Below are 26,689 nucleotides of genomic sequence, written 5' to 3'. Positions count from 1 at the left end.
AATTCTGTTTCTTCCTTAGACAAAACTAACACCTTTCTAGACTTCCTTTGAAAATGCTAGCAACTCTTCCTTGAGGGTGAGAACTCAAGCTGGGATATGGTAATATTTCATACCAGTGGGTAGGAGCAAGTGGGTGTTTCACAGCAGGGAAGGCTGTCTCCTACTGAAGCTCTTTCATCTTGTTCCAAAGAATATTTATTGATTCTAAGACTTGAATCCACAGTGTTCCTGTCCCCAGACAGTCCTTACCCACTAGGCTATCATGGGACATGTGTACTTCTTTGCTTTTTTTAGAAGTTTTGAAATGGTTACCATTTTCTAGCAACTGTCACTTCCAATGAATCTCCTTCTGATGAAGATCTCCTCCGGTAGCTCGTGCAGAGCATGTCTGATCTGCACAAAGGCAGGAGTGAAACTGGAGGAGCTTTATAACATTAGTACTTAACCATATGCACTTGAGCAGCTCCACTTTCTTCTGAAGTGTCATAATTAGAAAAATCATCCAAAATCTCTTTGACTAGCTCTTTTACCAAAGGCTTGGGAAAAGCCAGCAGAATCACCTCATTGGAGATACCCCAGGTCCCTCCTTGCGTGCCATCGACAGGTGACTAATGAACAGAAGAGTGAGTGCGTGTGTGCAGCGAGAGAGCTGAGAGTGCAGCTCACTTTGCTGGTTGTAGTAATTCCACTAGACCCATGTTTTAGCCACCTGTTGGTGAATCATCCTCTAAAAAGGTAGAACATGTGGGTGCCACTGTGGGTTATGTTTTGATTGATGATGCAGCTTCTGATGGCGAAATACTCTTCAGGTTCTTCTGAGCTGGATTCTGCTTGGACAGACCTGAAATTCACTGACATAAATGAAAATTGTTGTTTTGTTTTTATTCACAAGAGTGAAAGCCTTTATGTCAATGCTCTAAGCCTTTTCTGGAGAATGCTTGAGGGCCCCTCCTTATGCCTGCACTGTGTATAAATCGGGTTTTGCAGCATGCCAGTGACACATCCTTGTCTATAATGCTCCCTGCATCTCATTTGCTAAGCATTGCTGTCTGCCCTTGCTTTTAGGTTGGCAAGTTGCTCTTTTCACCAGCCTTGCAGAACCATGAAAATACACTTGCCTGCCCTCAGCACAGCGCCTCTGTGACAAAAGAGAGAATGTTGCCTATCAAAAATGACCCTAGGAAATGGGAAAGCAGATTGTGAAGCTGCCTTTATAACCAGCCTGTTGACAGCGCTCAGTGCTGTTGGTTTCTCCTTTTTTTCAGTATTAGAACCCAAAAAACTAGGGCTTTCATTAATATAAAAGCATTGTGTTGATCCTGTGTAATGAGCTGATGTCGCGTTACATGAGGTTGATGGCCAGCAAAGGCCTCCATTCTCGGAGGGGAAGAGCAGCTCCTATTGCCCACAAAAAGTTATCTCAGCAGCTTTAAAGCAACGTACAGAACTTTGCCTCAGGTGTGTGATCCTAAGTAATCTCTTAAGGGAGACAAGAAAAAAGGCAGAAAGCAAACAAAAAAACCGCAGCAGAAATACCTGTTCTTTAAATGTCTGTGTCTTGTGGAAATTTGCTCTGTATCAAGCTGCCAACTCCAGCATCAGTTGTGTTCTTTGGTGATATGTTTGGAAGTGTTTAGTAGGACACTTTAAAGAGTTCACGCTGGGCTTTTCAGGAATTCTGCTTTACCCCAAGGCGGATATATTAGTTTGAGTATTATGCCATTTCCTGTGCAGTACCTGTTGTGGAATCCTTTTTCCCCCAAACTCTTAAGAGTCTTGTGTGCTCAGTGATGCTCACGCTCCATCATCTTTTGCAGAATTACAGAAGACTCTGCAGTGACAACATTTGAAGCGTTAAAGGCTCGTGTCCGTGAGTTAGAAAGGCAGCTTTCCCGTGGGGACCGCTATAAATGTCTCATTTGCATGGTGAGTAGCACTCCACTTGTGGTAATGAATCAGAAATGTCTTGATATCTTTGCTGAGGAGGGGATAAGCTTTTCTCCTTTTTTCAGGCAGAATATGGGGGAGCTCATCACCAATTAGCCTTCCAAATGAAGGTGGTCTTAGCAACCAAAATTTCCGTATACATTACGTTGTTCCTATGGTATTGGCAGCTGTCCGTCTATATCAGGGAAAAAAAGTTCCAACTTTTTTTATAGGAAGACTTTGAACCTTCCTATAGAACACTCCCAGATATCAAGCATCCTCTTACTGCATGTCCACATTTACATGCATAGGAGAGAGCAGAATCTGTGATCAGAGACCCACTTTCTCTGATTTGGGAACAGGAATGTTGCCTGAGCATTCAAAAGTTGTTGATGCCCTGCCTGCTCTGTGCTGATGCTGTGGCTCTCCTAAAGAAGGGCAGCAGCTCCCTCTGATGGTCCGAGCCTGCAGGGCTCTGCATCTCCTGTTGGGTTTCTGTTCTGCTCAGATCAGGAGAACGTTCTGCTTGGTGGAGAGCTCCCTCTGCAACTTCATCTGGATGCACAGGGTTCTCTCTCCCAGCCAGCTCACAGCTTGTAAATGTGGGAGTGCAGCCCTTGTCATTCATCCCACAGAAAGAACAACAACTTACTCTCGCTGCTAATTTCCAGAGGTTTCTTAGGAATGACAGAAGATACTCACATGTCTGCTGAAAGAGAAGCAGTATTCTTGGGATGTAGTTAAGCTGTTCCTGCAGAGCTGTGAATTGTGATAAGGGTTGATCTTGCCCTGTCACTGTTTTTTGTATGATCTGGTGACCTTTCTGATGAGAATAATGGCAAGTGGCCACAGCAACTTCAGATGCTTTTGCAATAACTGTGCTGAGCCAGGTCACCACTTGAGTGGATTATGGGCTTCCAACAGGAGTTCTGGGAAGCCAAGAAAAGGGACTGCAGGAGACTTTCAGCCTCTTCTGTACAAACATTACAAAAATGCAACTTACATATTACACAAAACACCAGGCAGTGTTACCCACAAAGAGAGGCATTGTGATGGGGTTGGGAGTGAAGAATCAGTAGATCCCTGCTGTGGAAATAACCTGTTTGCTTCTTCTCCTCAGGACTCCTACACAATGCCCCTGACTTCCATTCAGTGCTGGCATGTGCACTGTGAAGAATGCTGGCTGCGGACTCTGGTGAGGCTCTTGACTACTTTCTTGTTGACTTACAGCCTTTCCCCTCTCTTCTTTGATACTTTTAGATCACCACAGGGAAAGGTGCTTTTTGCTTTATTTTAGATAATGTGAGTGCTGTGCCTGCAGACTGCCCAAACCTTGCTGTGTAACACCCCTCTCTAGCTTTGACTTGACTGAGTTTCATTTGAGTCATTGTGACCGAAGTGCTGTCCTGCCCCTTGCTTGTTGCTCCACTACTTGTGGGCACAGCCATGGCTCGTTGAAGAGCTCTGTGCCAGGGACTACCTTGCCTTACAGTAATTTCCTGTGGGGCATCCATGCAGAGAGGTAAAGCTGTGAGAATGGAGGCCAAATCCACTGAGATTTCATGGAATGGGTAGCTTCTGAGAAATGTAATATTCCCCCGAAGCAAAGGAAATCATCTTCAGGAGAAGAGGATATGGAAGGGAGCTTTTATGAATATGGATCTGTATTTTTTAGATTATTTGAAATAGCACTGTGTAGTTTTCAAGCATATACCATCCATGTTTAGAAGTTTGGGGACTACCTTGAACATAGAATAGGTGACCCAGTAGAGCAGCAATTTATACATTTATTAAAGGACATCAGGTTAAAATTTGTTATTTAATGAAGTGTTTTCTTTTCCTGTGTTTAAACTGTGGGTTTTATAATCAGTCTTTAATGAACCCTCTGCAGCTGATTTTCAAACTTTCATTTTGCTTAAGTTGGGGAGTGGAAAATAGTTGTGCTTTCTAGTTCTCCTGTTAGCAAGATGATACAGTGTTGGGTTGCAAAAAATGTAAGGGAGTGCCACTCCTAAAAACTTGTTCCTGTAAGGCATTACTCTACTTTATAGAACACGTTGTGCGCTTGGAATTACGATTAAGCTGATCATGCTCCTTTAAATCCTGCCTTTTAAAAGTCTTGTCCAAGAAAAGTTACCAGGATGGTGAAGTGCCTGTGGGCTTGAGTACTAATAGCAACTCAATAACTTGGCTATCCCTCGGGCTGTATTTTATAGCTCTTCAGCTACACCCCGTCACTATTTAGTTTATACAAGCTTTTGTAAACATTTTAGCAGCATGTTATAAAAGACACATATGTGGGCACATAGCTGTGAGGTGTTTGGATGAATGTGTACTCTGCCACCTTTGCTAAGTGAAGAGTAATCTTGTCCTTCAGCAGTGCTGCAAGCACAGGATAAAACACTAACATACTTTTCATTTTCTTTACTCTGAAGTCTTTGTCTTCTCCCCTTCCCGCCAGCCTCAAGTCACCTTCTAAATCGGTGACACCAATTTCAGGCTGCTCTTAGACTCTGCAGCAACTTAGTTCAACTTCAGACAGGCCCCTTTGTGTCATGTTCAGCAGTCACAGCTGCTCATGAGAATGGGGAAACTCACTCCAGGTGCTCAGGGATTAGCATTTTCCTTGCAGACTGGGAGCCATCTCCCCCTAGAATTCCGTGAGAAAGGTGGGGATGAAGCTGGCTGTGTGTGATCTGCACATGGCTCTTCTGCTGACCAGGCAGGCAGGATGGGAATAGTCCAGCAAGACATCATGTTAAGACTTGGCACTTGCATAGGGGAAGCAATTAATAAGTGACTACTCATGTGTTCCCCAGTCCTAGTCTCTCCCTGCAGCCCCCAATTTATTAAACCAGGCCTTTTCACAAGGCATGCTTGCACTCCCTCTCCCATCTCAAAAAAAAATCTCCCAGCCTGTGTTCGCATGTTTCTAATGTAACCATTAAAATGTAGCCTGAAGACAGCAATAAAAACCCTGGAACGCCTTGGTGCTTTTGTGTCTTGATCAAAGTCAATGTGTGTAATCTCGTTAAGACTGCCCTCCTTCCCCCCCTCCTTTTTTATGAATTTAATGGCATACAGCAGCTGGGCTCAGTGTTTAATGCTTACCAACCTGCATTGTTCTAATTAAGGTATCTCCTTTTATTTCGGGCACAAAAGAGACTCTTGTTTTTTTTAACAAGCGAGGAGCTGTGGGATAGTGTGTGTAATAATCGCTGCTGTTACCTTTCCCTGGGTATAAAGCTGGCTCCCCAGTGGGGTTGGGAGGAGGGAGCCTGCGCGTGCAGCACACATGGAAAGACTTGGCTGGGGGAGAGGGGCAGCATTTTTCTTCTGTTGTGCAATAAACAATTTGTTGGAGTTAATAGGAGTTGGGGCGGGCAGGTTGTGCTGGGCTTCCGGCCCCTTTTGAACATTCTGGAGATCTGCCATCCCTGCTGGTGAAAAGTCCCCTTTCTCTTCTATCCCTGTGGTTCATGTGTCCAGCCAAGATCTAATATGAAATTAGAGTGTGAGTGTGTCTGAGAGAGCGAGGATCATGTACTGAACAAGGCTCTGGAACTGAGGGTTCAGAGTGCCTGGGGGCACTTCTAAACCTCTGCAGGGCATTGAACACAGGGTGAAATTTGATGCTCACATCTGTCTGTGGACCTAAGGTTTAAACATTTTCTAGGATACGATACTACAATGATCTGAGCATCTCTAGTATCCTCTTGACTTTAGTGGTGTCAAACCACAGCCATGAGCTTGTTGCTCCCTACTTGCTGGTTGTCTGGGACACTCAACACAGTGACATTTTTCATTCACCTACCCTGCGTGCTGAGAACTGAGTTGATGTCTTAAAGTTATGCAAAAACTGGGACGCGGGCCTGGGGTAACTTATCTGTGATCCCTTTTGGAAAGCCCTGGAAACACGTGCAGGTTCTTCAAAGATAGGAAAGGAAATGATGTTGCAGGAGCAAAGCTTAGCCTGGGCAGCAGGAGGCGGGTTCATTTCCCTGAACAGACACTGTCCTTGTGGCAGGTGTCTGTCCTCAGCTGGTTGTTGGACTGCAGCCCCAAGTCACTGGGGATGAATCTCCCTGTGGTACAATCTGCCCCTTCTCCATCCTTCCCAATTAGCTGAGAGTTAACACTAGTACAGCTACTAGTGTGTGGGATTTCTATTTTCCTTCTCTTGGGAAGGGTGCTCTAACAGTAGAGATGGGCCATCTGCTTTGCTGTGGAGGTTTGTGAGAACAGGTTTGATGTGTGTCTGTCTGCAGTAATTCAAGTTGAGGTGATATTTGCCAGGGGAGTGGGTTGGTGAGTTCTTCATGTCCCTCTGAGCTGTAATTCTGTGATCTCCCAAACCTTGGTATCTTTCTTTACAAAGTAAATGTAGTTAGAAGCTAAGTCAGGCTGTTGTTTGCCAGTGATGGAGCTGTTTTGTGGGTGCAGGGGCTGAAAGAGGACGGGTTTATTTGAGCAGATGCAGTTTACTGAGTTTCCCCCATCACCTCTACAGCCAGAGCCAGCATTTCCCGTGGGTGTTTGCTGACTCTAGGCTTGTGCTTACTTGCCTTGGGCTTATTTGAAAATGACAACTGCAAGAGCAGGAAAAAAACCACTTCTAAAAAGCCTTCTTCATCATAGAATGCTTCCAGGGGATCCATCAATAGATATGTGTGCTCTGCAGTTGACACACTTACACCTTTGCTGGTTTACCGTGTTCTTAGCTTTGCCACTTCAATACCCATGCAGGCTGGAGTAGTTTTGTACAGAACAGCATAGATACAGAGCAATCTTTCTGGGTGATTCCTGGGTGCTTCCAGCAGCATAGGGACATCCTGAGTCAGCAGCTGCATGGAGGATGCTGCATGATGATCGTTCATGATGCTCCTGCATGCAGTGAGATTCTTTGGTCATTTATTAACATTTTTTCAGCTCTGGCCTGTGGGGGTGAGCTCCACCCTTCGAGGAGGCTCTGTGAAAAAAGTTGTTCTCCTGGTGGTTTAACCCCAATACCTGACAGCTGGAGGGTACCCCACAACAGCAGTGGGGAGCAGCTGCTTCTCTGGGAATTAGCATTTGCAGAGAAGAAGCTGCCACTTCATGTGAAGGCATGGGTGGGAGAGAGGGCTGTCACCTTGGTTGAGGATTGGATCTTGGCATTCTATTCCTCTCCTGGCAGAAGCTGGCTCTTGGTTTGGGCCCCTCTTGCATCTCTCTATTTTGATTTTACTTCCTCTACTTGCTCTGTGTGTGTGTGTGTGTGTCTTTATTCTCTGTGCCTGGTAGCATATTGTGCTTGGAAATTGCCCATTTTTAGACCCACAGGACAGCAGGAAGTGCCTGAAATCCTTCCTTTTGAGTTTCCCTGCTTTAGCCAATTTATAGCAGACGTCACACCATTTTTTTTTAAGAGGCAACTTTAAGACAAACTCCTCCAATCCTTCCTGGCACCATGTAAGCCCTAACGACTTTTCAACATCTCAACTCTCGTTAATGTATTTTTCAAACTACTACCCCAAGTGATTAGCCTGTATTGTGGATCAATCACTTGCCAAATTTTAATTAAGAAAGGAGGAGAAAAAATAAACTCCATCCTGGTTCCAGCTCCGTTTCTTTGCTTTGTAACAGCCCTGGAGCAAACTTCTTGCAGCAGAGTTTTATAAACCCCTCAAAACTGGGGTTTATAATGGAAAAGCTGAGGTGGCCTTTACTCTAGCACACACAGCTATAACACATCAAGGCTTTTCCATGTAGCTATGATGAAAGGAGCAGAAGGACCTGGAAAAAAAGAAAGAAAGAAATGGCCGACAGGTGGGACTTATTATTCCACAGCATTTTTATTTCAAGGGAAAAGTTTAGTAACCCCAGCTGGCAGGTGAGCAGTGGGGGAGCAAACGCTTTTTCATTGTGCCTGTGCCAGCATGTGTGTGTACAAGCTTATGTGCCTCTCCACAAGAGGGGAGAGCCTAAACTCTGGTGCTGATAAACGCTGTACACCTACTCCTAAAGTCAGATGTAAGGAGCAAGGTTCTGAGCAATTTCAATCTGAAAAGAAAAAAAATCAGGACTTAGTTCTGAATTTAACACACATGCTTTATGTGTGCAGAGGAGGACGGTTTTATTTCATAAAAAGAAAGAAAAATGCATCCCCAAGGGTCCAAAGTAATTATTTTTGCCTGAACTGTTAATACCAAGCATAAGTACTAGAGAGACCCTGAGCCCAGCTTGCCATGTGCAGCCTGTGCAGCGTTCAGGCCTGGCTGCTGAAGGTCTCCAGCATGCTGTTGTTCCCTCCAATGTACCCAGGCTTCAGAGCTCCAGCATGAGCTCCACTTCCCATGTGCAGGTGAAGCAACATCCACCACTGCCCTAAATCAGTCTGTGATCGTGTAGCTTTTGCAGAAAATGGGTCAAGCTCCGTGTGTTTGGGTTCTGCTTTGTGGCGTGGTTGAAGAAACTTGAGGTGCCCGTGTGCAGCTCAGCCTTAGGTGGGAGAGTGGATCAAGCCATCAGCATGTGGTACAGAAAATAGATCTCAGGGTCAGAGATCCCAGGATATTCCAAGATAAATCCACCCAACTTCCCTTTCCCTGTGGTGTAAAGGAACTACATACCTGACCTTGCTTTGCCATGGAAGAGAGCAGCAAAGCTGCAGTCGGTTTAATCAGGCTTGTTCTGCCATCCCTGTGGGCTGATGGTGGAGGGCTGCTGCAGACCTGGTCAGAGTGGCTTTCCAGGATCCCAAACTTCCGAATTTTCCTGCAGTGAGCTGTCTAGTCTGTGTTAGGGAGGTTGCCCTTGCTGAGGGTCACACACACCTGCCCTCAACTGTCTCAGTCCAGCTTCACATCCCAGAATGGAGCACAAGGTGCAGGAGGGTGAGGTGGCAGCAGCTGAGGTTGGCTTTTAGCAGAAGCAAACTCAAGGAGGTTCAGTGCTCCTCCCCACCCACCTGCAGGCAAATGTCTCTGACTTCCTTGGAGCTGAAAGAGCAGCTGAAGTGCTGTTGAGCATTGCCCAGGGGCATTGAGGAGCAGGGGCCATGGTCTGAGGTGGCAGCAAGCACTGTCCATCCTTTGCCCCAGACTGAAGGCAGGCTGAGGCATTCGATGGGGCAGAGCACTGGTCCTGCAGAAGGTACATTGTGTCCTGGTGCATTGTCCAGAGAGGCAGGAGCTCCAGCTGCTTGGTTGGATGCTTTGCTGCCTTTTGTGTGTAAGCTGTGCCTGTCTTGGGAAAGAGAGCATGGACACAGATGTGGCCAGTAGTTCCATCTGGAATGATTAACATCCTCGTGCATGCTTACTTCTGCTTGTCAGGGCACACAGGAAAGCTCAAACAGGCAGCTGCCAACTGCTGTCCCTTGGACAACATGCTGTGAATTAATTCCTCAACACCTCCCTGCCACTTCCTTTGGGACCCTCTGGCTACAAAGATGATGCCAAGAGGGCAACCAGGTGCAACAGGTGCCTTGATGAAGGACCAGGGAACTGCATGGAACTGAGCAGGGACTCAGTTGAAACAGGCCATTTTGTGACATTTGCATCCAGATTAGTGAGCCCCTCCATGGAGGTGCTGCTGTATATCCTGGCCCACAGTGTCAGAAAGGGCAGATGTTTACATTTTTCTCTCCTTCCTATTGTTGGCACTGCAGTAAGTTTTTACTAGGACATGCAGGGTTAGAGCTTGCCCTTTCTGTGCAGGCACAGTGGGATGGTCCCTGCCCCAGAAGGCTGAAAATCTAAACAGACACAGTACTTGTCCCAGATAACTAAAAGGATGTGCCCACAGGAATCAGCATCAGAGTTAGGTGCAACATCCAGACCACCAATGGTCCGTCCCACTGCCAGTCTGTCACTCACCCTGAGAGTGATGCCTAAGGTGTTTTGAGTGTCCATCATGTGTTTCATTCAACTCTAGCTCAACAAGACTTTGTGTGTGCCTGGTTCAAATCTCAGGTGCAAAGGCCCATGGTCCCCTCGTGTGTCAGGGCAGCTGTTGAGCAGCAAGGGCTGTCAAATGGCAGCCTGATTGTTCAAAAGTCCAAAGCTCAGGGAATAGCAAGTGTGTGAAGTCCATGTCTGCCAGGAATAACATGCACTGGGAGCAGGGAGGGGGCTGGTTCCAAACTAGTCTGCAGTAGTACTCAGTACTGCAGAGCAAACATGACTTGCACCTCTTTGGAGGTGCACCCTTGTGAATTACTCGCACTCATATAAATTTTCTGTACCTGAGACTCTCTCCTCTAGATTCTCCTTAGCCTAAAGAACTTCCAGGGGAAAAGGCCCCTGTCCTGCCTTTGCAGGTGTTGTCACAGAGCAGAGAGGGCCTGTTCTAAGGGTACTTGCCTTTTGTAAGCAGCAATGCCACCTCCTCTGCTAGGGATGTACCCAAGTGCAGGCAGCAGCACCGAAGCAGTGCCCTGCCCTGCTGCTGCACTCACTGCTGCAGGCACTGCGAGAAGCCCTGCTCAGGGAGGGCATCCCTATTTCCTGTGCTGCTAGTGCTGTAGATGGGAGGCTGCCTCACAGCAGAGCCATCTTTCTGTCGTTTTTCCCATCAGTTGTCTGTCACATCTGCCAATCTAATGATGACTGGCTTAGGTTGACCCCGATTCTGAGGCTTGTTAACACCTCTTGGCTGTCAGGCTCTGTAATAGATGGCACATCAGCCCTTGTTTTATTTCATGTAGTGTTCCATGTCGGCCACCCATTACTCCACCCCAGCTCACATCACAGTTTGCTGTTTTCAGCTCACCTTGGCAGAAGAGACTCATCTCTGCAGCATCTGTGTGAGCTGGGGGGACAGGACCAGGGTTTCCTTTGTGCCGGCAGCTCGTGGGCTTTTGCAGGATGGCCAAGGCACTGCCCCATCGTGCTGCCCTGAAAGGGATGGTCCAAGCCCACCATGAACGAGCTCAGGCATGAGAACCTGCTGAAAACTTAACTTGTTCCAGCTGGGTTGATTTTCTGCCTGTTCAGGCACCTGAATTGGCTCATTGAGGGCTGCAGGTGAGCGAGAGAAACAGAAAGGAGCAGATCTCCTTGGCAGCCAGTGGTGCCAAGTTTGGTGACACACATTGGCTCTGGGTTTCAGCCCCCCAGAGCTCCTGCTTGCCCAGCAGCCTCATGCTGGGGACTGGAACAGGACAAGGGGCTTGCAGGGCAGGCAAGAAAGGTGCTGGTTGGGGCTTCCCTTTCTCACAGCTTGTGCCCACTGCTGGGAGGGGACAGCCCTCACTGGAGGGGAAGGGGGGTGACGTTGCTGCTCCGGTGAGGTTGCAGGCCCAGGGCAGGGCCGTGTGGGTTGTCCTTCGTGCTCTCACACTTTGTGTCTCGTCTGCTGCTTGCAGGGTGCCAAGAAGCTCTGTCCCCAGTGCAACACCATCACGTCTCCCGGAGACCTTCGGCGCATCTACTTATGAAGGACCCGGCGGTGGGGCGGGACCCAGCGACCGGCTCAGCTCATCACACCCAGGGGGAGAAGAACGACCGCAACAAAAAAAAAAAAGACGTTTTAAAATTTAAAGAGGAAAAAAAAAAAACAAACCAGAGACTCCAGACATGGACTCGAGGATACAGGAGCAGTGGGGAGCCTCGGCTGCCAGGTCCCGCAAGTTGAGACCTCCTTCAGCATCTGCAGCGGGCAAAACCAAACCCTTTGTTGTGAAGCCCCCTTTTTTAAAACCAGTGTTCCCCATCACCCGTTCCCTGGAGCTGGCTTTGCATTGTGGATGGCTCGTGAGCCGTCCTTTGGACTGTGTTGTTGACCACTCTGCCCCCAGGAGACTGGGGAAGGGACCCTTGACAGAAAGATGTTAAATAACCTGTAACTTGTGTTCTTTGTTCAGTTTTGTTTTTGTTTTGTTTTTATTTGTTTTGGTTTGGTTTTTGGTTTGGTTCTGTTTTGGTTTTTTGTGGTGTTCTAGTGATAACAAAAAGGTTTAAAGAAAAAAAAAAACACACCCAGACAGAAATGAAGCACATGTAATATAGATTATATATGTTTACAATGTTGTGTATAAATGGGATAGACTCAAACATTACATACTAATAAGTTTCCCTTTCTTTTCTTTGGGTTGTATTTTTTTTAAAGAAGAAAAAAAAAATGAGCAGAGAACATTAAACCCATATTTTTCTTGGTTCAGCAAAGTTTTGGCATTAAAGTCATTAGTTTAAAAAAAGTATATATATACATATATATAATATAAATGGTTTAATGTTCTGTGGTGTATATTTCCTCATTCAGATATGAAGTTAACAGCTTTTAGTAATGGCTGTAGCATTGCCCATAACTTACAGAACTTATGGGGAGTAGAGGAGGTGGATTTTTGTCATTAGTTGTAGCTAATGGGGCTATTTATAATAGAATCGTTATCCCCGGAAAGACACAGCTTTTAACTCCTCACCGGGGGGCCAGGCAGGATGGAGGAATCTGGCTCAGCCCCTTTGCCTTTTCCAGCTGGGGAAGGGGCAAACGGTGTGGAGCTGGAAGGAGGGAGTCAGCTGGAGCCCTGCCTTCTCCTCGGGCTGGGAGTGCCGGCTCGAGGGGTCCGGCTGATCCCCTCTGCCTCCTCCAAGGCTGTGGCACCTTCCCCTCCCCTGCCCGGCTTTGCTTTCCTCTCCTCTAGGCAGCATTTGCTGGCTGAGGATGCCTGGGCTGCTGAGGACGGTGGGGAGGTGGGGATGGCAGGGGACAGGGTGGTCGTGCTGGTGGCTTTGCCCAGAGAGCTGGGCCAGTTCCCTCACGGGTGTGGCTGCAGCGGGCCCGGTGCTGCCCAGCAGAGCTGTGCAAACCCTGCAGAGCCAGCCCTGCCCTGCACCCACATCCCGCAGCTCCCACCCTCCTACAGCCTGCATTTTGCCCAAGAGGTTTTGGCACTAGGGCAGAGAGCTAAGCCAGCCCTGTCTCATCCACACCACCACCCCCAGAGTGTCCAGCAGAGACATTTCCAGCTGAATCCAGAGGTCCCCCACAGCCCCAGCTTCTTCCACGCAGTCTCTCATGCTTGTCCCTGTCTCCCATATCCTCAGCCTTAACCAAAGCTGCCATCTGGCCTTTTTTTTTGTTTTTGTTTCTTTTATTGTCAGGACCCAAGAAAGAGAGAACGATCCATTTCCCAAGACCTCGTGTGCTGAATTCTCCCAGCTCCACACTGTGCATCCCTGCCCTAGCTCCCCACAGCCAGAAGACAGGGAGATGGGGAAGCTCATCTCCCCTGCTCCTGCAGGGTCTTTCCAAGCAGATCCCACCTGGCAGCAAAACAGTGGCTGGGGCATTTTAAGACAGTCTGGGAACAACGATGGATGAGGGGTTTGGAACTGGGCCGCTGGGGTATTTCCAGAGAGGGAAAGGCTGGGGGGGCAGGATGTGTTCCCTGCCCTGAGCTTGGTGCTGTTTTGCAGAGAACAGCTGCTGGCCTTGGCATCTCCTGAGTGTTTTCAGAAGGATCCCACTGCATCCAAAAAAAAAACCCCAAACCAAATTGAAGGAGCTGTTATTTGATAAGCATCTCATCAAAAGGTGACAGTTCCTAATTGGGATTTTCCCGGGTCTCCAAGCTCATAGCAGTGTGTGGCCTCTGAGACCAGAGAGCTGCAGGGACATGTGCCTGCAGAGCTCCCAGGGACCAGAGGAAGCCGAGGGACCCTGGAGGGTCCTGACCCCATGAGGAGACTGCAGGCAGGGCCTGCCCAGGGGGCTGTCACTGCTGGGTGACCCTGCACCCAGCAGCACTCGGGCAGGGGAAGGACAGGCACACACAGCTGGGGCTGGGTTTGTGAAGGGAGAAAAACCTGGGGGGGACAATGGCTGAGCTGGGAGTGTGCTGGTGCCGACGTCTCAGATTTGGACAGGGTGCAGCAGGTGGGTTTGAGAGACAGACAGGAAGGCAGGACAGGGCAGGACACCCCAAACCAGCCCTTCCTTGGAAACAGGCCCTGGGAGGGAGCCAGGATTTCTGGCAGGTGTTGTGGACCAGCCGTGTGCTCTATGTACGTATGTGTAAAACCATATGGAACTAGTCATTGTTTTTTGTTTTGGGGGTTATTTTTTGTTTATTTTTTTTTTTGTTTAAATTGTAAAGCCATCCCCTGTTTTCAAGGGGGGGAGCTGCTGGGGGAAGGCTGGGGAGAGTGGCACCCCGGTTTGTAACAGGCATCCGCCACTTCCCCTCTTCTGTAATGAGTTTAAATGATTTAAAAAAAAAAAAAAAAAAAAAAACAACTGAAATATCAGAGTTACCTATCTTTGCCCAAAGAATCCCAGTTGCACAAAGCGATATTCTGGTGTGTCGATGATTGTGTGTCAGTGTATATTATACAAAGAGGTACTTGTCACTCCCGTTTGTAAACTACATTTGACATTAATTAAACAAGTATAAATCTTCTCAGGCGCTTTCTGCCTCTCTGTGTTTCCCTTTGCAGGGAGAGGCAGCGGAGGAGACACCCCCACCTCATGCCACAGCCCCTGGATGTGGGTAATGTCCCAAAGGGGAGTCCTGGTCCTGTTGGTGATGCAGGGACAGATGCAGGGGGATGCTGGGACACTCGCCAGACCCCACCACGGATGGGTTGCCCCAACTGGTCCCCCCTCGTAGAGCCAGGAGGGCAGGGCGAAGGGCACCCCTCGGGGGACACCCCCATAATGAAGTCTCCTCAGCTGCATTAGCTGGGGGCAGGAGGCACCCAGCCCCAACAGATCCATACATCCTGCATTAGGGGCCCCCAGTGCAGTGTAGGGTTACCCCTGGCACAGGGACGGGCCGGGGGGGCAGAGGTCGGGTTCCCCCCCGCACGCGGCTGGCGCCGACGCTTTCGGTTTACAAACATTTTGCAGATGGGTCGATGGGGTGTTTCCAACCCCCTCCCCACGGCTGCCACCCCAGGACGGTGGGAGGAGGCAGTGGGGATTTCAGGGACCTCTTTCCATCTGCTGGGGCAAGGGTAGGGAAAGGTGGGGGGTGGAATTTAGCTGCTTTTTTGGCTGGCAAGGAGCAGCAGAGCATCTCAGCAACTCTCCAATCTGCTTTCAGCCCAAAGGAAGCCTGAGGCCAGGGTGAGGGGCTCTCCACCCACCCCGCAGCAGGCTGCTAATATTTTATTTAAAATATCTTTAGGAAGCGGAGGCCCGTGATGTATCGGATATATTGAGAAAATGCTAATGTGTAATAGCGTGTGTCAGGGGCCTCGTTCATCACCCCGCGCCGCCTTCTGGGGGATCCATATCTAATTAACAGTAATGAATGAGGGAGCCCACCTAATGACAGCCCGCCAGTTTGTTATGGAAATGAGGCAATCCCATTAGGCAAAACACTTAATTAAACAAACTGCTCGGAGTGTAGGCCAGTGCAGGATGGGCACAGGCCCTTTGGGGAACAAGAGGGGCCCCAGTACCCAGCCCCCCACATGCCAGGTCAGGGGCACAGAGGCTGCTGCAGCCCCTTAGAGCTGGGTCCCCATGGCCAACTCCAGCAGCAGCGGGTTGGGAAAGCTGAGGGGGACCCACTGGGGGGGGGTCCCAGCTGGGGAGGAGGCAGCAGGGCAGTTCACATCCCCCTCTCATCTTTCCAGGACATCAATGGGCACAGAGGCCAAACACAGATTTCCAATCAAACGTGTGTACTTGGCTCCTGCTCTATTGACACTGAAGCAAGAAGGGCTCAAGGTTAATTCCTTATCAATACCCTATTGTCAGCTCATTCATCACTTGGCAGGGGCTGCCCAAGCTCTCCCTGCCCCAGCCCCCAAGGGTTTGGGAGGGTGACTGAAGGAGGCCGTGCACACCTCTGCCCACCCAGCCTGTCCCTGGCTGGTGGTGCTGGGGTGGGCTTGCAGCCATGTGAGGAGGCAGAAATGAGGGGATGAGGAGTCAAGTTCAAAGGGAAGTTGATGTCAGGCAGGCAGAGCAAGCACCTGGACGGTGAGCCCCTGCCTCCCTTGCCTGAGAGCAGGAGCTGTGTGTAGGGTGAGCTGGAGAAGGGGGCTTGGCAGAGGGGCTGCTCAGGTGGTAGCCGTGGCCCCCATTTGTGCTGTCCTGTTTCCTAACTGTCCCCTAAGTCCCCAGCCCTGTGTGCTGGGGAGTCTTTCCAGCCTTTTCAGAAGAGCAGGACTAAGCTCATCTTCCCCAGGGCTTGGGGACTACGGGGAACCCAAGGGAGTGCCACAGTCACAATATGTGGAGTTTCCAGAGCTGGGCCACAGTCTGCTAATCACAGTATCACAGAGTCACTTAAAAACCAGATAGCCTTCCCTGGGTGATGAAAAGGGAAATGGTGTGACCTGTCCTGCCAGGGTGGGAAGGGCAGTAAAGCTGTTTTTGCTGTTAGACTGTTTGTTTCAACATTCAGTTAAAACTGCAAAATAGGATCTAGTACAAATCCCAGGCAGCTCTAGGGATAGATGCTGTCCTGTATTAACTCATGATCTCTCCTTATTGTTGCTGGAGTTAGTTCCTGCTGGTCTTTCTCCCTTGCCCCAAGAGCAGACTTTTCGCAGGAGATGCTCTCAGGCATGCAGAAGCGCTGGGCTGAGCCCTGTTGGGGTCTTCTTGTTGGGATCTTCTCCGCTGTCTCCCAGACTAGAAATCCCTCCACGCAGGAAAGAGGGGGCCTGCTGCCACCTCGTGGAGGCTGTTCCCACCCGGCAGGGAGCTCCCGCGGAGGTCGGCACAGCCGCCCTCTGCCAGCTCCTCCTCCATCACCTCTGCCGGCGATGGAGACCAGCCTCACACCTCCCTCCTTCTCGGTCCAGGAAGATGCACATGGGGTTGGGTCGTTTGGTTCCATCTCAGGCGGTTCACACTTTGCCATCACTGTCAGAGCTTCACCCATAATCCTGGAACATCCCAACACGCGCCAAGATGGGACCTCAGCCCACACACTTTTAAATAGAACATCTTTGTGAGGTGTGGGCACAGGTCTGTCTTCACCCAGGGGCCTGGTTTGAATTACTTGTGCTGCAAGATGCTCCCCCCACCTCCAAAATCTGCCCCCTGGCTGGGCTGGATCCTGTTCCTGGGCTGGATCCTGTTCCTGGCCTGCCCAGTTCCCCAACACAGCCTCTCCCAGTGCCCTGGGGCACCCTGGCTGCACAGGCACCTTCCCACCCCTGTGAGCAGCAGCTGAGCACCCTCCAGCCTGGACACATGACCACTAAGTGGCTTTTTTTCTTTTTCAAAACCTTCCTGTAACATCATCACTGCCTGGGGAGAGAAGCCAGCACAGGGGAGTGAGCCAGGAGCCAGCTCTCTCACAGAAAACACCCTCAAATTGATTTGGTTGCTGAGGGAAAGTTAGTTTTGTTTTTCCACAACAGTGGCAGCCAGCCCCTGGGCATCCTTCTCTCCCACCACTGCTGGTGTTTCACCCACACTGCTTCACAGTCTGCACAGGAGGGCTGGGCTGCAGGGAAAAAAGTTCTGGGCCACATCCCACTCCCTACCCACGAGGCAAACCCAGGGACGCTGCATTTTTCCTCCCAAAGAAGAGATCTGCAGTACCCCTCCTCCCCACAGCTCGTGTGAGAGATTTACCTGGATTTGCCAAGATATCACAACCTTTGGGCTTTCAGTGTTGAGGCTGAAGCTCTTTAGGAGCACCGGCTGCGCCAAACCGTGACAGTTTAGCAAGGATTAAGGGTCTGAGGCTGGGTTTTTGTAAATCCAGTAGCGCTTGGATCAGTTCTCAGTCGTGTGCCTTCGGGCTCCAAGTTATTAACCTTCTGTTTCAAATAACAAGCCACAGGCATATAGAGGGCAAGAAGGTGGGGGCACACGCAGCACAGGAAAGCAGAGGGCAATGTATCACACAGTGCATGTCACGCACTGCTCACAATCGGAATTAAAACTTTTGCTGGGACTCAGGAAACAAGACCCACCTGGAACGCTGGTGCTGTAAATCACTGACTTGCCCAAGACCATCCTGCTCCCACAGAGAGGTGTGTACACAAATTACCCCCGAATTTTGGGTCACTTTTGCAGCAGTGGAAAAGGCAGGTGAGCAGGTTCCTGTTTGCAAAACCCAGGGCAGCTCTGGCTGTGGAGCTCCATCAGGCAGCACCCACTCCCTGCTTGCTGCCCTGGAAAGTGGGGGAAGTAGGGCAGAGCTGGACTGAGCTGGAGAAGTGGCAATCCAGTGGTGGGGAGGTGAAGGTGGGGATGGAAGGTGTAGCTGACATGTGAGGCTCTCCCCAGAGGAAGCTTTGCCACCCTGTCACACAGGGTCAGAGGGTTTACCTCCAGCTCCTGCCAGCCATGTTCTGCAACAGCCCGAGTCCTTAAGTAGGAGAAGTTCAACAACACCCACAGCAATAAACAGGAACAGCAGATTCCCAGGAACAAACATATTAATTCAGAGGCGCATATTATGGAGTGTTTAACTGTTCTGTAAATACCAAACCCATAGAAACCAGTGTGAGGGCAAGTGCTAGTTAAATAGCCTTTATCACCTCTGCTCCCTAGGAGTGTTCACAGTTCCACAGGGGCCTGCTTTAAAAAGGTGGAGATTGCTGATGGGCTTTCTGAGGATAGGGGACCATGCCTGGACTTTACAGGTCCAAACCCTAGGAACAAGAATTTCTCCATGAAAAGGGGAAGGCTGAAGGTTCTTAAACAGTGTAGCCCTCACAGCCCATCGTCACCGTGGAAGCTGAAACTGGGATCACACCTATGGAAGATAGGATCCCAAGCAACAAGGGCTCCTGTGCCTGGAGACAGCTTTCACTTAAAAAAAAAAAAAATCAAAGACAAACCAGGCCATCAGCCCCTTCTCAGTTAATCCTCACCTATTTTATACACCCCAGTCCTCCCTCTAAAACCACGCCCAACACGGGGTTATTCTGCTGTAAATGAGGGTTGCCACACTAGTCTGCCAAAAACAACTTGCTGGTCACCACTGGCCACTCACCCTGCGCTTCTGTGAGGTGTTACAGTTCTTGTTTTAAACTTCCAAATTTTTGTAGTGCCTCCCAGGGGACCTCCCCCTCTGTGTTTGGATCCAGAACAGCAAGTGTTTTGTAATTGTGGATGACAGCACCCCAAGGGTGGGCAAGACCAGCACTGCAGCCCACAGGCAGCAACCACCAGTAAAAACCCTCATGTCTTTCACCTGCCAACCTCTCGAGGGCAGCTCCCTGTTCAAACAGGCCCATGTCACAGCCCTCCAGAGCCTCCTCCTGGCAATTTAAAGTTGGCTAATTCTGTTCACCATGTTATTAACTTGCTGGCAATGCTGTGACATAGCATAAACATATTAGCAGGCTCTCCTCTGTCTTTATCCCTGCTTCTCCCCCAAATAAACAACAAAACCTAAAACCAAACATGGTTGAATTTCAGTGCAACAAGCCACTTTTCCACTAGGTGGAAGGAATTAATTTCTTCTACACACTGCATGGACTGCAAAGATTGATCATCTGAATAGAATAAATCATAGCTCCAAGAAACAGTTCCATTTTCCTCTGCAATTCCACCTTTCCATTTCAGAGGTCTGGCACAGCTGTAACCCAGAAGTTTCCCTGCATATCCAGATGCACAATACAGGCTGCTCAAAGACACTCGATAACAAAGAAGCAGTTCTCCAAGAAAGCAGAACTACTCAGTGGAACACACAAACAAAACACAAGACACATTCAAAAACGTTAAGTTAAACCTTTGGGTTGAAGAACACAAAAGTTACCACAAACATTTGAGCTCCCACCCAGGGATCAGAGCTTTGACTGTTCTATCTCAGCTATTTAATGAAACAAGGTCACAGGCTGCTCATAATGCCCTGCACACACCTTTTCCAGATCTTACAGTTGGTTTCTGGGCCTGATCTCCATCAAGGAGCACAACAACAGTTGGGATGCATTCAGTGGAGCAAAAAAATCTGCAGACTGAGGTTCTCTTTGCTCACTGCAATTAAAAGAAGTGGCAGAGAGAAAAAAGAGCAAACAACAAAGACATGAAAGAACTGTATTGTTAAATCAGTACAAGCCATAGAACATGCACATTGGACATCAGGGACAAGGAGACAACATGGAAAGCAGAGAACAAGAAGAGACAGGAAGAGACAAATAACAGTGTGAAATTCTGGTCTGTGACACCTTGGTAAAGTACATCAACATGAACCATGACTGGATTTCACCTTCAGTACTATAAATTAATCCATATCTACTTTCTGCTATAATGTGGCCAGTCCAAAGACCAGGCTGGAGGCTTCCAGACTTGTAGACAGTGGGGGGGAAAAGAACAGAACCAAACCAAACCAAACAAGAAGTCTCTACTTTCCTCCCTTCAAAGACACAAAGGTAAAGGGGGTGACAGTTTCCCTTACAAGCTGAGCAAAGCAAACAGTGAAGGTCACTGCAGCGCTAGGGAGGTGAGCCCTGCACACAGTCAGACAGGAAGGTCACGCAGAGGCTGCTGTAGTAGGTGGGGTACACCCGCATGTGGCTGACGTGGGGCGAGTCCGAGAAGTCCACGGCTTTCACGGGGACACCGAGCTGCTGCCTGGTGTCAGCCATGTGCTTCACCTCGCTGGCCTTGATGATGGCATCGGCCTGGGAGTAGAGGTACAGCTCGGGCCAGCGCGAGGGCGCCTTCAGCAGGGCGTCGTAGTGGCTCTCGTGGACGAAGCGGGTCAGGGGGTACAGCAGCACCCGCAGCACGACGGCTCCAGTGGCAAAGGTGAGCAGGAGGAAATACCTGAGCAGCACGTTCATGGAGACCAAGACAATTGACAGGGCTCGAAGGGCTCCTACCAAGTTTCTTCTGCCAGGGGTGCTGTCGAAAATGGTGCCTGCTACTCTGAGGTTCTGGAACGGCTTGTGGGTGCGGAGCGCCTCGATGATGTAACGGTACAGCATGACACCACCATTGCTGAAAACATGGAAAAGAACCGGTCTGTCTTCAACCCTGTAGTGAAAGAGTAGCTCCAGGAGTCGCCTGGCTGGGGTCTGGAGCGATTTGATGCCAAAGCTCTCAGAGAAGAATATCATCCTCCATGGAGCCGTGTAGCGGATGACGGTGCACCCCTAAGAAGAACAGAAAGAGACCCCAAACACATTTAGGCTGTGTTGTAAATTACATGATGTAGGCAAGCATCAGTACAAAGAATGCAAAAATTTGGGACAGGTTTCCAACAGAAACCACAGGGCCAGAAGAAAGTCTTTAGAGTCAGCAGCAAGGCACTGATATGAACAGGATTACATTAATCACAACATTACATAATCATAACACTGTTATGAAAAGGTCTCTGTGGAGGCAGAAGCCTGGCTTTGCTGATGTCTGAGATCCTTTCAAATCTTGCACTAATGGCACGGCCCCTGAGGACACTGCCACCCACTTACATGAGTGTTAGTCCCCACTCAGGAGGAGAAAACCATCTCTCTGATTCACAGACCTTCAGTATCAGCCATTTTGGTAAGAATGTGGTGCACATCCAGCTCATGACATTGAAACAAATACAAGGAGGAGGAGGAATTTCGTCCTCTCCTTGGGTAGCACTTGTTTGCAGCTGTCTCTGAGACTCACCCACAGCCACCACTGACAGGATTTTTGTAAACCTTCCTGAAACGTTCCAGCTGTGCAAAAGAAGAGCTCTGGCTCAGAGACTCAGAACTCCTGAGCAGCTGCCTTTACACTGAAAGCCTTGCACAGCAAACAGGATCATGGAGGATTTTCTAAATAGAACAGATGGAACCACATCTATAAATGCTTTAGGTCTTTTCTGTCACCTAAGCTCACTGACATTACACACCGACAAACACAAGGTGAAGCCACCCAGACAGCCCTCCCTCCCAGAGCTCCCTAAGCAGTGCAGAAGGAAGAGGAGAATACCAAGTTCTGAAATCAAAGTCTTCTCAACCATCTTGCCATGGTTACTGTCACTACCTCTTAGGGAGCTACGAAAACCCTTTCTCTCCTTTCCCCTTTCTGTGACCTTTCTGATAGCAAGTTATTTTCCAAGAAGTTGTCACGCTGCCCTGTAATGTACTCCTCATCTGCTATGCAGCATCTCTTAGTCATAGCAGCCACTTAACAATTAACTCTTCACTAGATGGAGCCAATTAATGACTCCTGCACTCCACACATCAACAACAGACTTGTTTATGTACAAACTTTACCACCTATAGCTGAAACAGATTTGGATAGATACAGGATTCCTTGTATGCTGATCAAGAAAAAAAAAAATCTAGTGTTTCACTGGGTCCTCCCACTATGAGATGGGGTCATTCCAGTAAAATACAGCATTAGAAAGGAAAATATCAAAACTTAGGGAACTGGCAGTAGGATGGACCTCCCTAGTTCAAATACCAGGAGCTCCTAGTGAGAAGCTATGACTATCACAGGATGGCTGTTTCAGAGGCAGGATAAAATTAATTTAGATTACAACATTTACATGAATCATTTTCACAGGAAGGAAGAGCCAAAGGGGCGACAGATGCCGATGTGCTCTGTCAGTGCCCAGCCTTGCTGTGGCCTAACAGCAAGCAGTAAATGCAGGATCTTTCCCTGCATATTTACCTGCCTGGAAACACAGTGAACTGTGTCATTCCTGAATAATCCCACAACTTTAAAAGCCTTAAAATACTTCAGTGATTCACAGAGCAGCTGAAAGTTTCTCCAAGGAAGTATTTTTGTCTCAGCTGCACACGGGAAGGTGACATCAGCAGCCGTTAGATAACACTGCCTGGGCTCCGGGAGATAAGGAGCTTTCAACGACAGGAGAACTCGCAACTCCCTCCCCATGACTCTGCAGATCGAGAGAGGCTTCAGAGCGACTTTACCAACATGCAGAAAAGAGGCAGTGCCACAAGAACACAGACAAGCTACTCACCTTCTGGCTGTAGATTGCGCTGTACTTGGCCAGGTATTTGTCCTGGCAGCCCGCCCAGCCCAGCAGGATCACCACAGGCTGGCGCTCTGTGTGCCCTCTCTCCGCGCTGCTTTCTGAAACTAATCACAAGTTTTAACACAACGCCCCTCCAGCCTGCCCGAGCCGGAGCTCACGGCAGACTGCCTGGCCAATGCAGTTTAAATGCAATGTGGGAGCAGGCATTAGCTCGATCTGCCCGCTGGCCGCGACCGCGGCCTCGGCCCGGTGTCCCCGCGGGGCCCTGCTCGGCAGGACAGCGCCGCTTCAGCCCCCGCAGCTCCCACAGTGACGCACAGCCAGCGCCGAGCAGATCCCCACGGGGAGGTGAAAGCCCTCCTCCCGGGGGCACCACGGGCTGTCGTGCCCCGCTGTTCCAAGGGGGAAAGCGAAGCGTCCTGCCCTGCCCTCACTGCCACACACCTGCTACGGCACCCCCCCTCAGGGTCCCCCCAAGCCCGCGCCCCCCAGGGTTCCCCCAGTCCCTGCTGTCCCTGGTGTCCCGGTCCCGCTCGCCCCGCACCGCGGTCCTGGTCCTGTCCCGGTCCCGGTCCCGGCTGCAGCTCCACCACGGCCGCCTCCAGCCCGTGGGCGCCCATGGCCGCGCTCGCCGCGCCCCCGCCGCCGCTTCCGCCCTCGCCGGAAGCCCCGCCCACCCCCTCCCCGCAGCCAATGGGAAGGGAAAGCGCCCGCCCCACCTCCCCGCTGGCCTTGCCCCATCCCCGCCCCCCTCTTCCTTAGCAACGCGCCCTTAGCGCCGGGCCTGGCGCCCCGCCCACTAAGCGCCCATTGGGCCGCGGGCGGGAAAGAAGGGCGGCGATTGGTGCGGCCGCGTGTCAGTTATTGTCTGAGGTAACCGCCCCCCGGGGATGGAGGACAGTGAGGGTCTGCGGGGCCGGGATGGGGGGAATGGTTGGGCCTGGAGTGGGGATCACACTCAGGGGGACTGGGAATAGAGTGTAGGGGCTTAGCGGCGCTGTGGGCCTGAGCTGGGCGTTTGAGTCAGGAGGGGCGACGCAGGGGCTGGGCGCGGGCGTCAGGGAGCGTGTGAGGGCCCGACGTGGGGTTTGGGGTGTGAGGGAGCGCAGGGCCTGTGGTTGGGCTGGATCGGGCCTGTGGGATGGTGGGCTGGGGCGGGGAATGCTGGGGCTGCCATGGGTCAGGCGGGGCAGGGGCGGGATGGAAGCAGGGTCAGGGCAGCGGGTGAGGCTGTGCAGGGCTGCGTTTGGGGCTGTGGCTGCATTAGCGGTGGGGCTGGGGGCCAGGACAGACAGTGAGAGAGGGGCCGGCGGGACTGTGGGGTGGTAGGGGCTGGGTACAGTGCTGAGGAAGGTGCATTGTGCGTGAGGAGGGTGGTGGGGGACTTGAGGTGTGCCAGGGGAGGGTGAAACCTGCAGGGGAAACAGAAGCTCTAAGTTCTGCTTGAGGCTGGGCACAACCTCGATGTTGCAACACCAAATCACTGTCACACTATCGTTCCACGAGTCCAAGGCGATCAGTCGCTGGCACCTCGCACTCGGACTGAGGCTGACGCACATCAGCCTGCCTTTTGATCTCAAACTGATGATTTAGCAGCACTCTGGATGTAAAGAACTGCTGAATTGCCAGGGCCAGTTCCTAAATCACTGGTGTTTTTCTTGGCAGGAATAAAGCCCTGCCCTGACCCAGCCTTGTTTTGATTATTAGGTCCAATGGAGTGGGTGGCAGCCCAGCACTGTGGAGAGCAGAGTTTGAAGCCAACAAACAGGAGTTACGTGCTGATGCTAGCACTGACAGTCAACTCAGGCAAGCCATTTAACTTCCCTGTGTCTGTATGTTCCCATATGTAAAATAATCATAATAACAATATTAATGCACATTTTCAGGGTACTTTGCAATGTTGGCTTAAAGACTACTGTGTCAGCAGATGCTGTGATTATAGCAGCCAGAGTAACCACTGTATCCTCTGAAGCCCCATGTCATCACTGTTTCAAACTCCTCTTTTTTTTCCATTGATCCATAGGCAAGCCCTTTGTATCACTAAAATCCTCACGTCCAGAGGCTGGTGCTGGTATTTCTGAAGAGTGGGAGGGTTACTGCAGCTTTATAATAAAAATGGGATAGCAGTACACCACCAGCATCTTAAACATAAATACAGAAATGTTAATTTAGAATCAATTTTGGGATGTTTCAGACTGTAAAGTTCTTTTAACTAGATCTCTGTTGAGGACAGAGGAGCACTTTATGGGACTGTAAATTTCATGCAAACAGTCTCTGTGAAATACAGATTCCCCCCACACATGAGCTGTTCCCTCAATATCAATCATATGCCTTGTAAGTAATGTTTCACAAATATTCTGTAAATCACAGGAAAATGCTTGCAATAATGTGAAATATGACTTTCACTTGACTGTTTCAGCCGAGGCCCCTAACAGGCCATTCTCCTGTCAGCACTAACATTTGTTATGGCTAATAACATTTTCAATCACAACTATTTTGGGAAAATGGATTTATTTTAAACCTGCTTCCCCTCAAAGGAGGTCCTGAAAACGCCCTGCCAAGGACACAGACTCCTTACAGAGCACAGACCGTAAATTCCAAAATGAAATTTCATCTCATCTTAATTCTTAAACATTGTTCCTTAAAGACTTTGTTTGTTTGTTTGTTTGTTTTCAGGTTCTGAGATACATGTGCACCTCTTAGTCACTGTTTTCAGTCTGGCTCTGATAATAGGAATAAAAAGTTACTTTTGAGCAAGTATCTTGGGGATATTCTGGAACTGCTTTGGAATTTTGCTCCAGATTCCAGGAGAAAGGACTTAAGAATTTTGTAGCTAGGGAATTGGTAATCTTGGTGATTTGTATTACATTGAAAGAAACTCCTTGTTCTGAAATCCAAAGATTGTGTGTCGTTCTAACTTCTTTTTTCCTAAACCACACTTAAACCTAAAATGGTGCTTTTCTTGGGCAGGAAGTCCAAGAAGTGCATTAGACAAGGTGAGAACTCCTTTCTTATCCTTAGGCATGTTGATAGAGATTGGTGGAGGACAAGGCACCTGTGTCAATGCAGCTGTTTGCAACCTTATCCCTCCTTCTGTATCTGTGTGTGGACACAGATCCTGGTGTCTAACTCCTTGGGACTGGTCAGTGTCCTCCAGCCAAACACATACACAGCGGTGGGATTGCCACCTACCTGAGCAAATGGAGAACTTGATCCCTGACATTTCACCTCCCTACAAAGTACACCTTCACATGTGTCAAGCTGGAATAGGGGTTATCTTACTGAGCCAGAAGTGTGCCAAAGAAATTTGGCAAGATGTGGGTCGCTTTATTTAACACCTGTGTGAAGGGATGGAAGGAAGTGCTGACACAGGATGTTTCTGGGTTTTCTGCCTTCTTGCCCATAGCTCTTATCATTTTAGCTTTTCTTAGATTGTTTAAAAACATGCCTGGGAAATTAGACAGGAAAAAACCTGAGCAAATGTCTGTCACATCAAAGGGTGCCGAAGCACTCTTCCACTGCCAAGGCCAGGCACATATTCCTGGGGTGGATGTGGGCCCAGTCCAGATGACTGTCACTCCAGCACGTGAGTGAGGTGAGGGCTGCACTGCTTCACTAAGAGGCATTTATAGCCCCCTTGACCCTGTCACTCCCCATAAATCCATACCTATTTCTGCTCTCATTTCACCCTATTTATTCCCTGGCAGGTCAGATACGAGATGCAGTGTTCATATCATGAGGCTAGTGAGAAACCAGGGCTGGGGTAATGGGAAACATCAAAATGACTTTATTAACAGAGCAGAGAAGAGAGCTCCTGTAGTGAAACCACGTGCCCCGGAAAATAATCTCAAGTCTGTCACAGATTCATTTTGCAGCTTCAGACATACCGGGAACTCTCCTTTTGCCTTAGTTTTCCTATCTATGACATGAGTATAA

The 26,689-nt window shown here is 49.6% G+C and overlaps 2 protein-coding genes across 11 annotated transcripts in view; one reads left to right on the top strand and one right to left on the bottom strand.

The window, feature by feature from the left end:
* Positions 1 to 14,311, top strand: part of RNF220 (ring finger protein 220) — a 218,860-nt gene extending 204,549 nt beyond the window's left edge. For all 10 annotated transcript variants that reach the window (XM_064665409.1, XM_064665403.1, XM_064665408.1 and 7 more), the window contains 3 exons: positions 1,818 to 1,926; positions 3,047 to 3,121; positions 11,276 to 14,311. In XM_064665409.1, coding sequence (XP_064521479.1) covers positions 1,818 to 1,926; positions 3,047 to 3,121; positions 11,276 to 11,347 — 256 coding nt within the window. In that variant the 3' untranslated portion in view covers positions 11,348 to 14,311. The remainder of the gene's footprint in view (positions 1 to 1,817; positions 1,927 to 3,046; positions 3,122 to 11,275) is intronic.
* A 5,547-nt stretch (positions 14,312 to 19,858) lies between these two features.
* TMEM53 (transmembrane protein 53) lies at positions 19,859 to 23,429 on the bottom strand. Its single transcript, XM_064665414.1, has 3 exons — positions 23,298 to 23,429; positions 22,739 to 22,857; positions 19,859 to 20,933 (listed from the first exon to the last, which is right to left on the bottom strand). Exons 1-3 carry the CDS (start codon positions 23,371 to 23,373, stop codon positions 20,271 to 20,273), a joined length of 858 nt encoding a protein of 285 aa, XP_064521484.1. The 5' UTR covers positions 23,374 to 23,429; the 3' UTR covers positions 19,859 to 20,270.
* Positions 23,430 to 26,689: the final 3,260 nt, after the last annotated feature.

This window comes from Pseudopipra pipra, chromosome 9, assembly GCF_036250125.1.
Source record: "Pseudopipra pipra isolate bDixPip1 chromosome 9, bDixPip1.hap1, whole genome shotgun sequence".
In the NCBI taxonomy this organism is placed as follows: Eukaryota; Metazoa; Chordata; class Aves; order Passeriformes; family Pipridae; genus Pseudopipra; species Pseudopipra pipra.
The sequence above is the reverse complement of the archived record's forward strand: the minus strand, read 5'-3'. Positions and strand labels throughout refer to the sequence as shown.

Bases quoted from the DNA above. Each gene is read 5' to 3' on its own strand.
- TMEM53 (XM_064665414.1), bottom strand. From the start codon at position 23,373: ATGGGCGCCCACGGGCTGGAGGCGGCCGTGGTGGAGCTGCAGCCGGGA. The intron at 22,858-23,297 runs GTGCGGGGCGAG...ACTTGTGATTAG, and splicing joins GGGACAGGACCAGGACCGCG to TTTCAGAAAGCAGCGCGGAG. The intron at 20,934-22,738 runs GTGAGTAGCTTG...TGTTCTTCTTAG, and splicing joins GCGCAATCTACAGCCAGAAG to GGGTGCACCGTCATCCGCTA.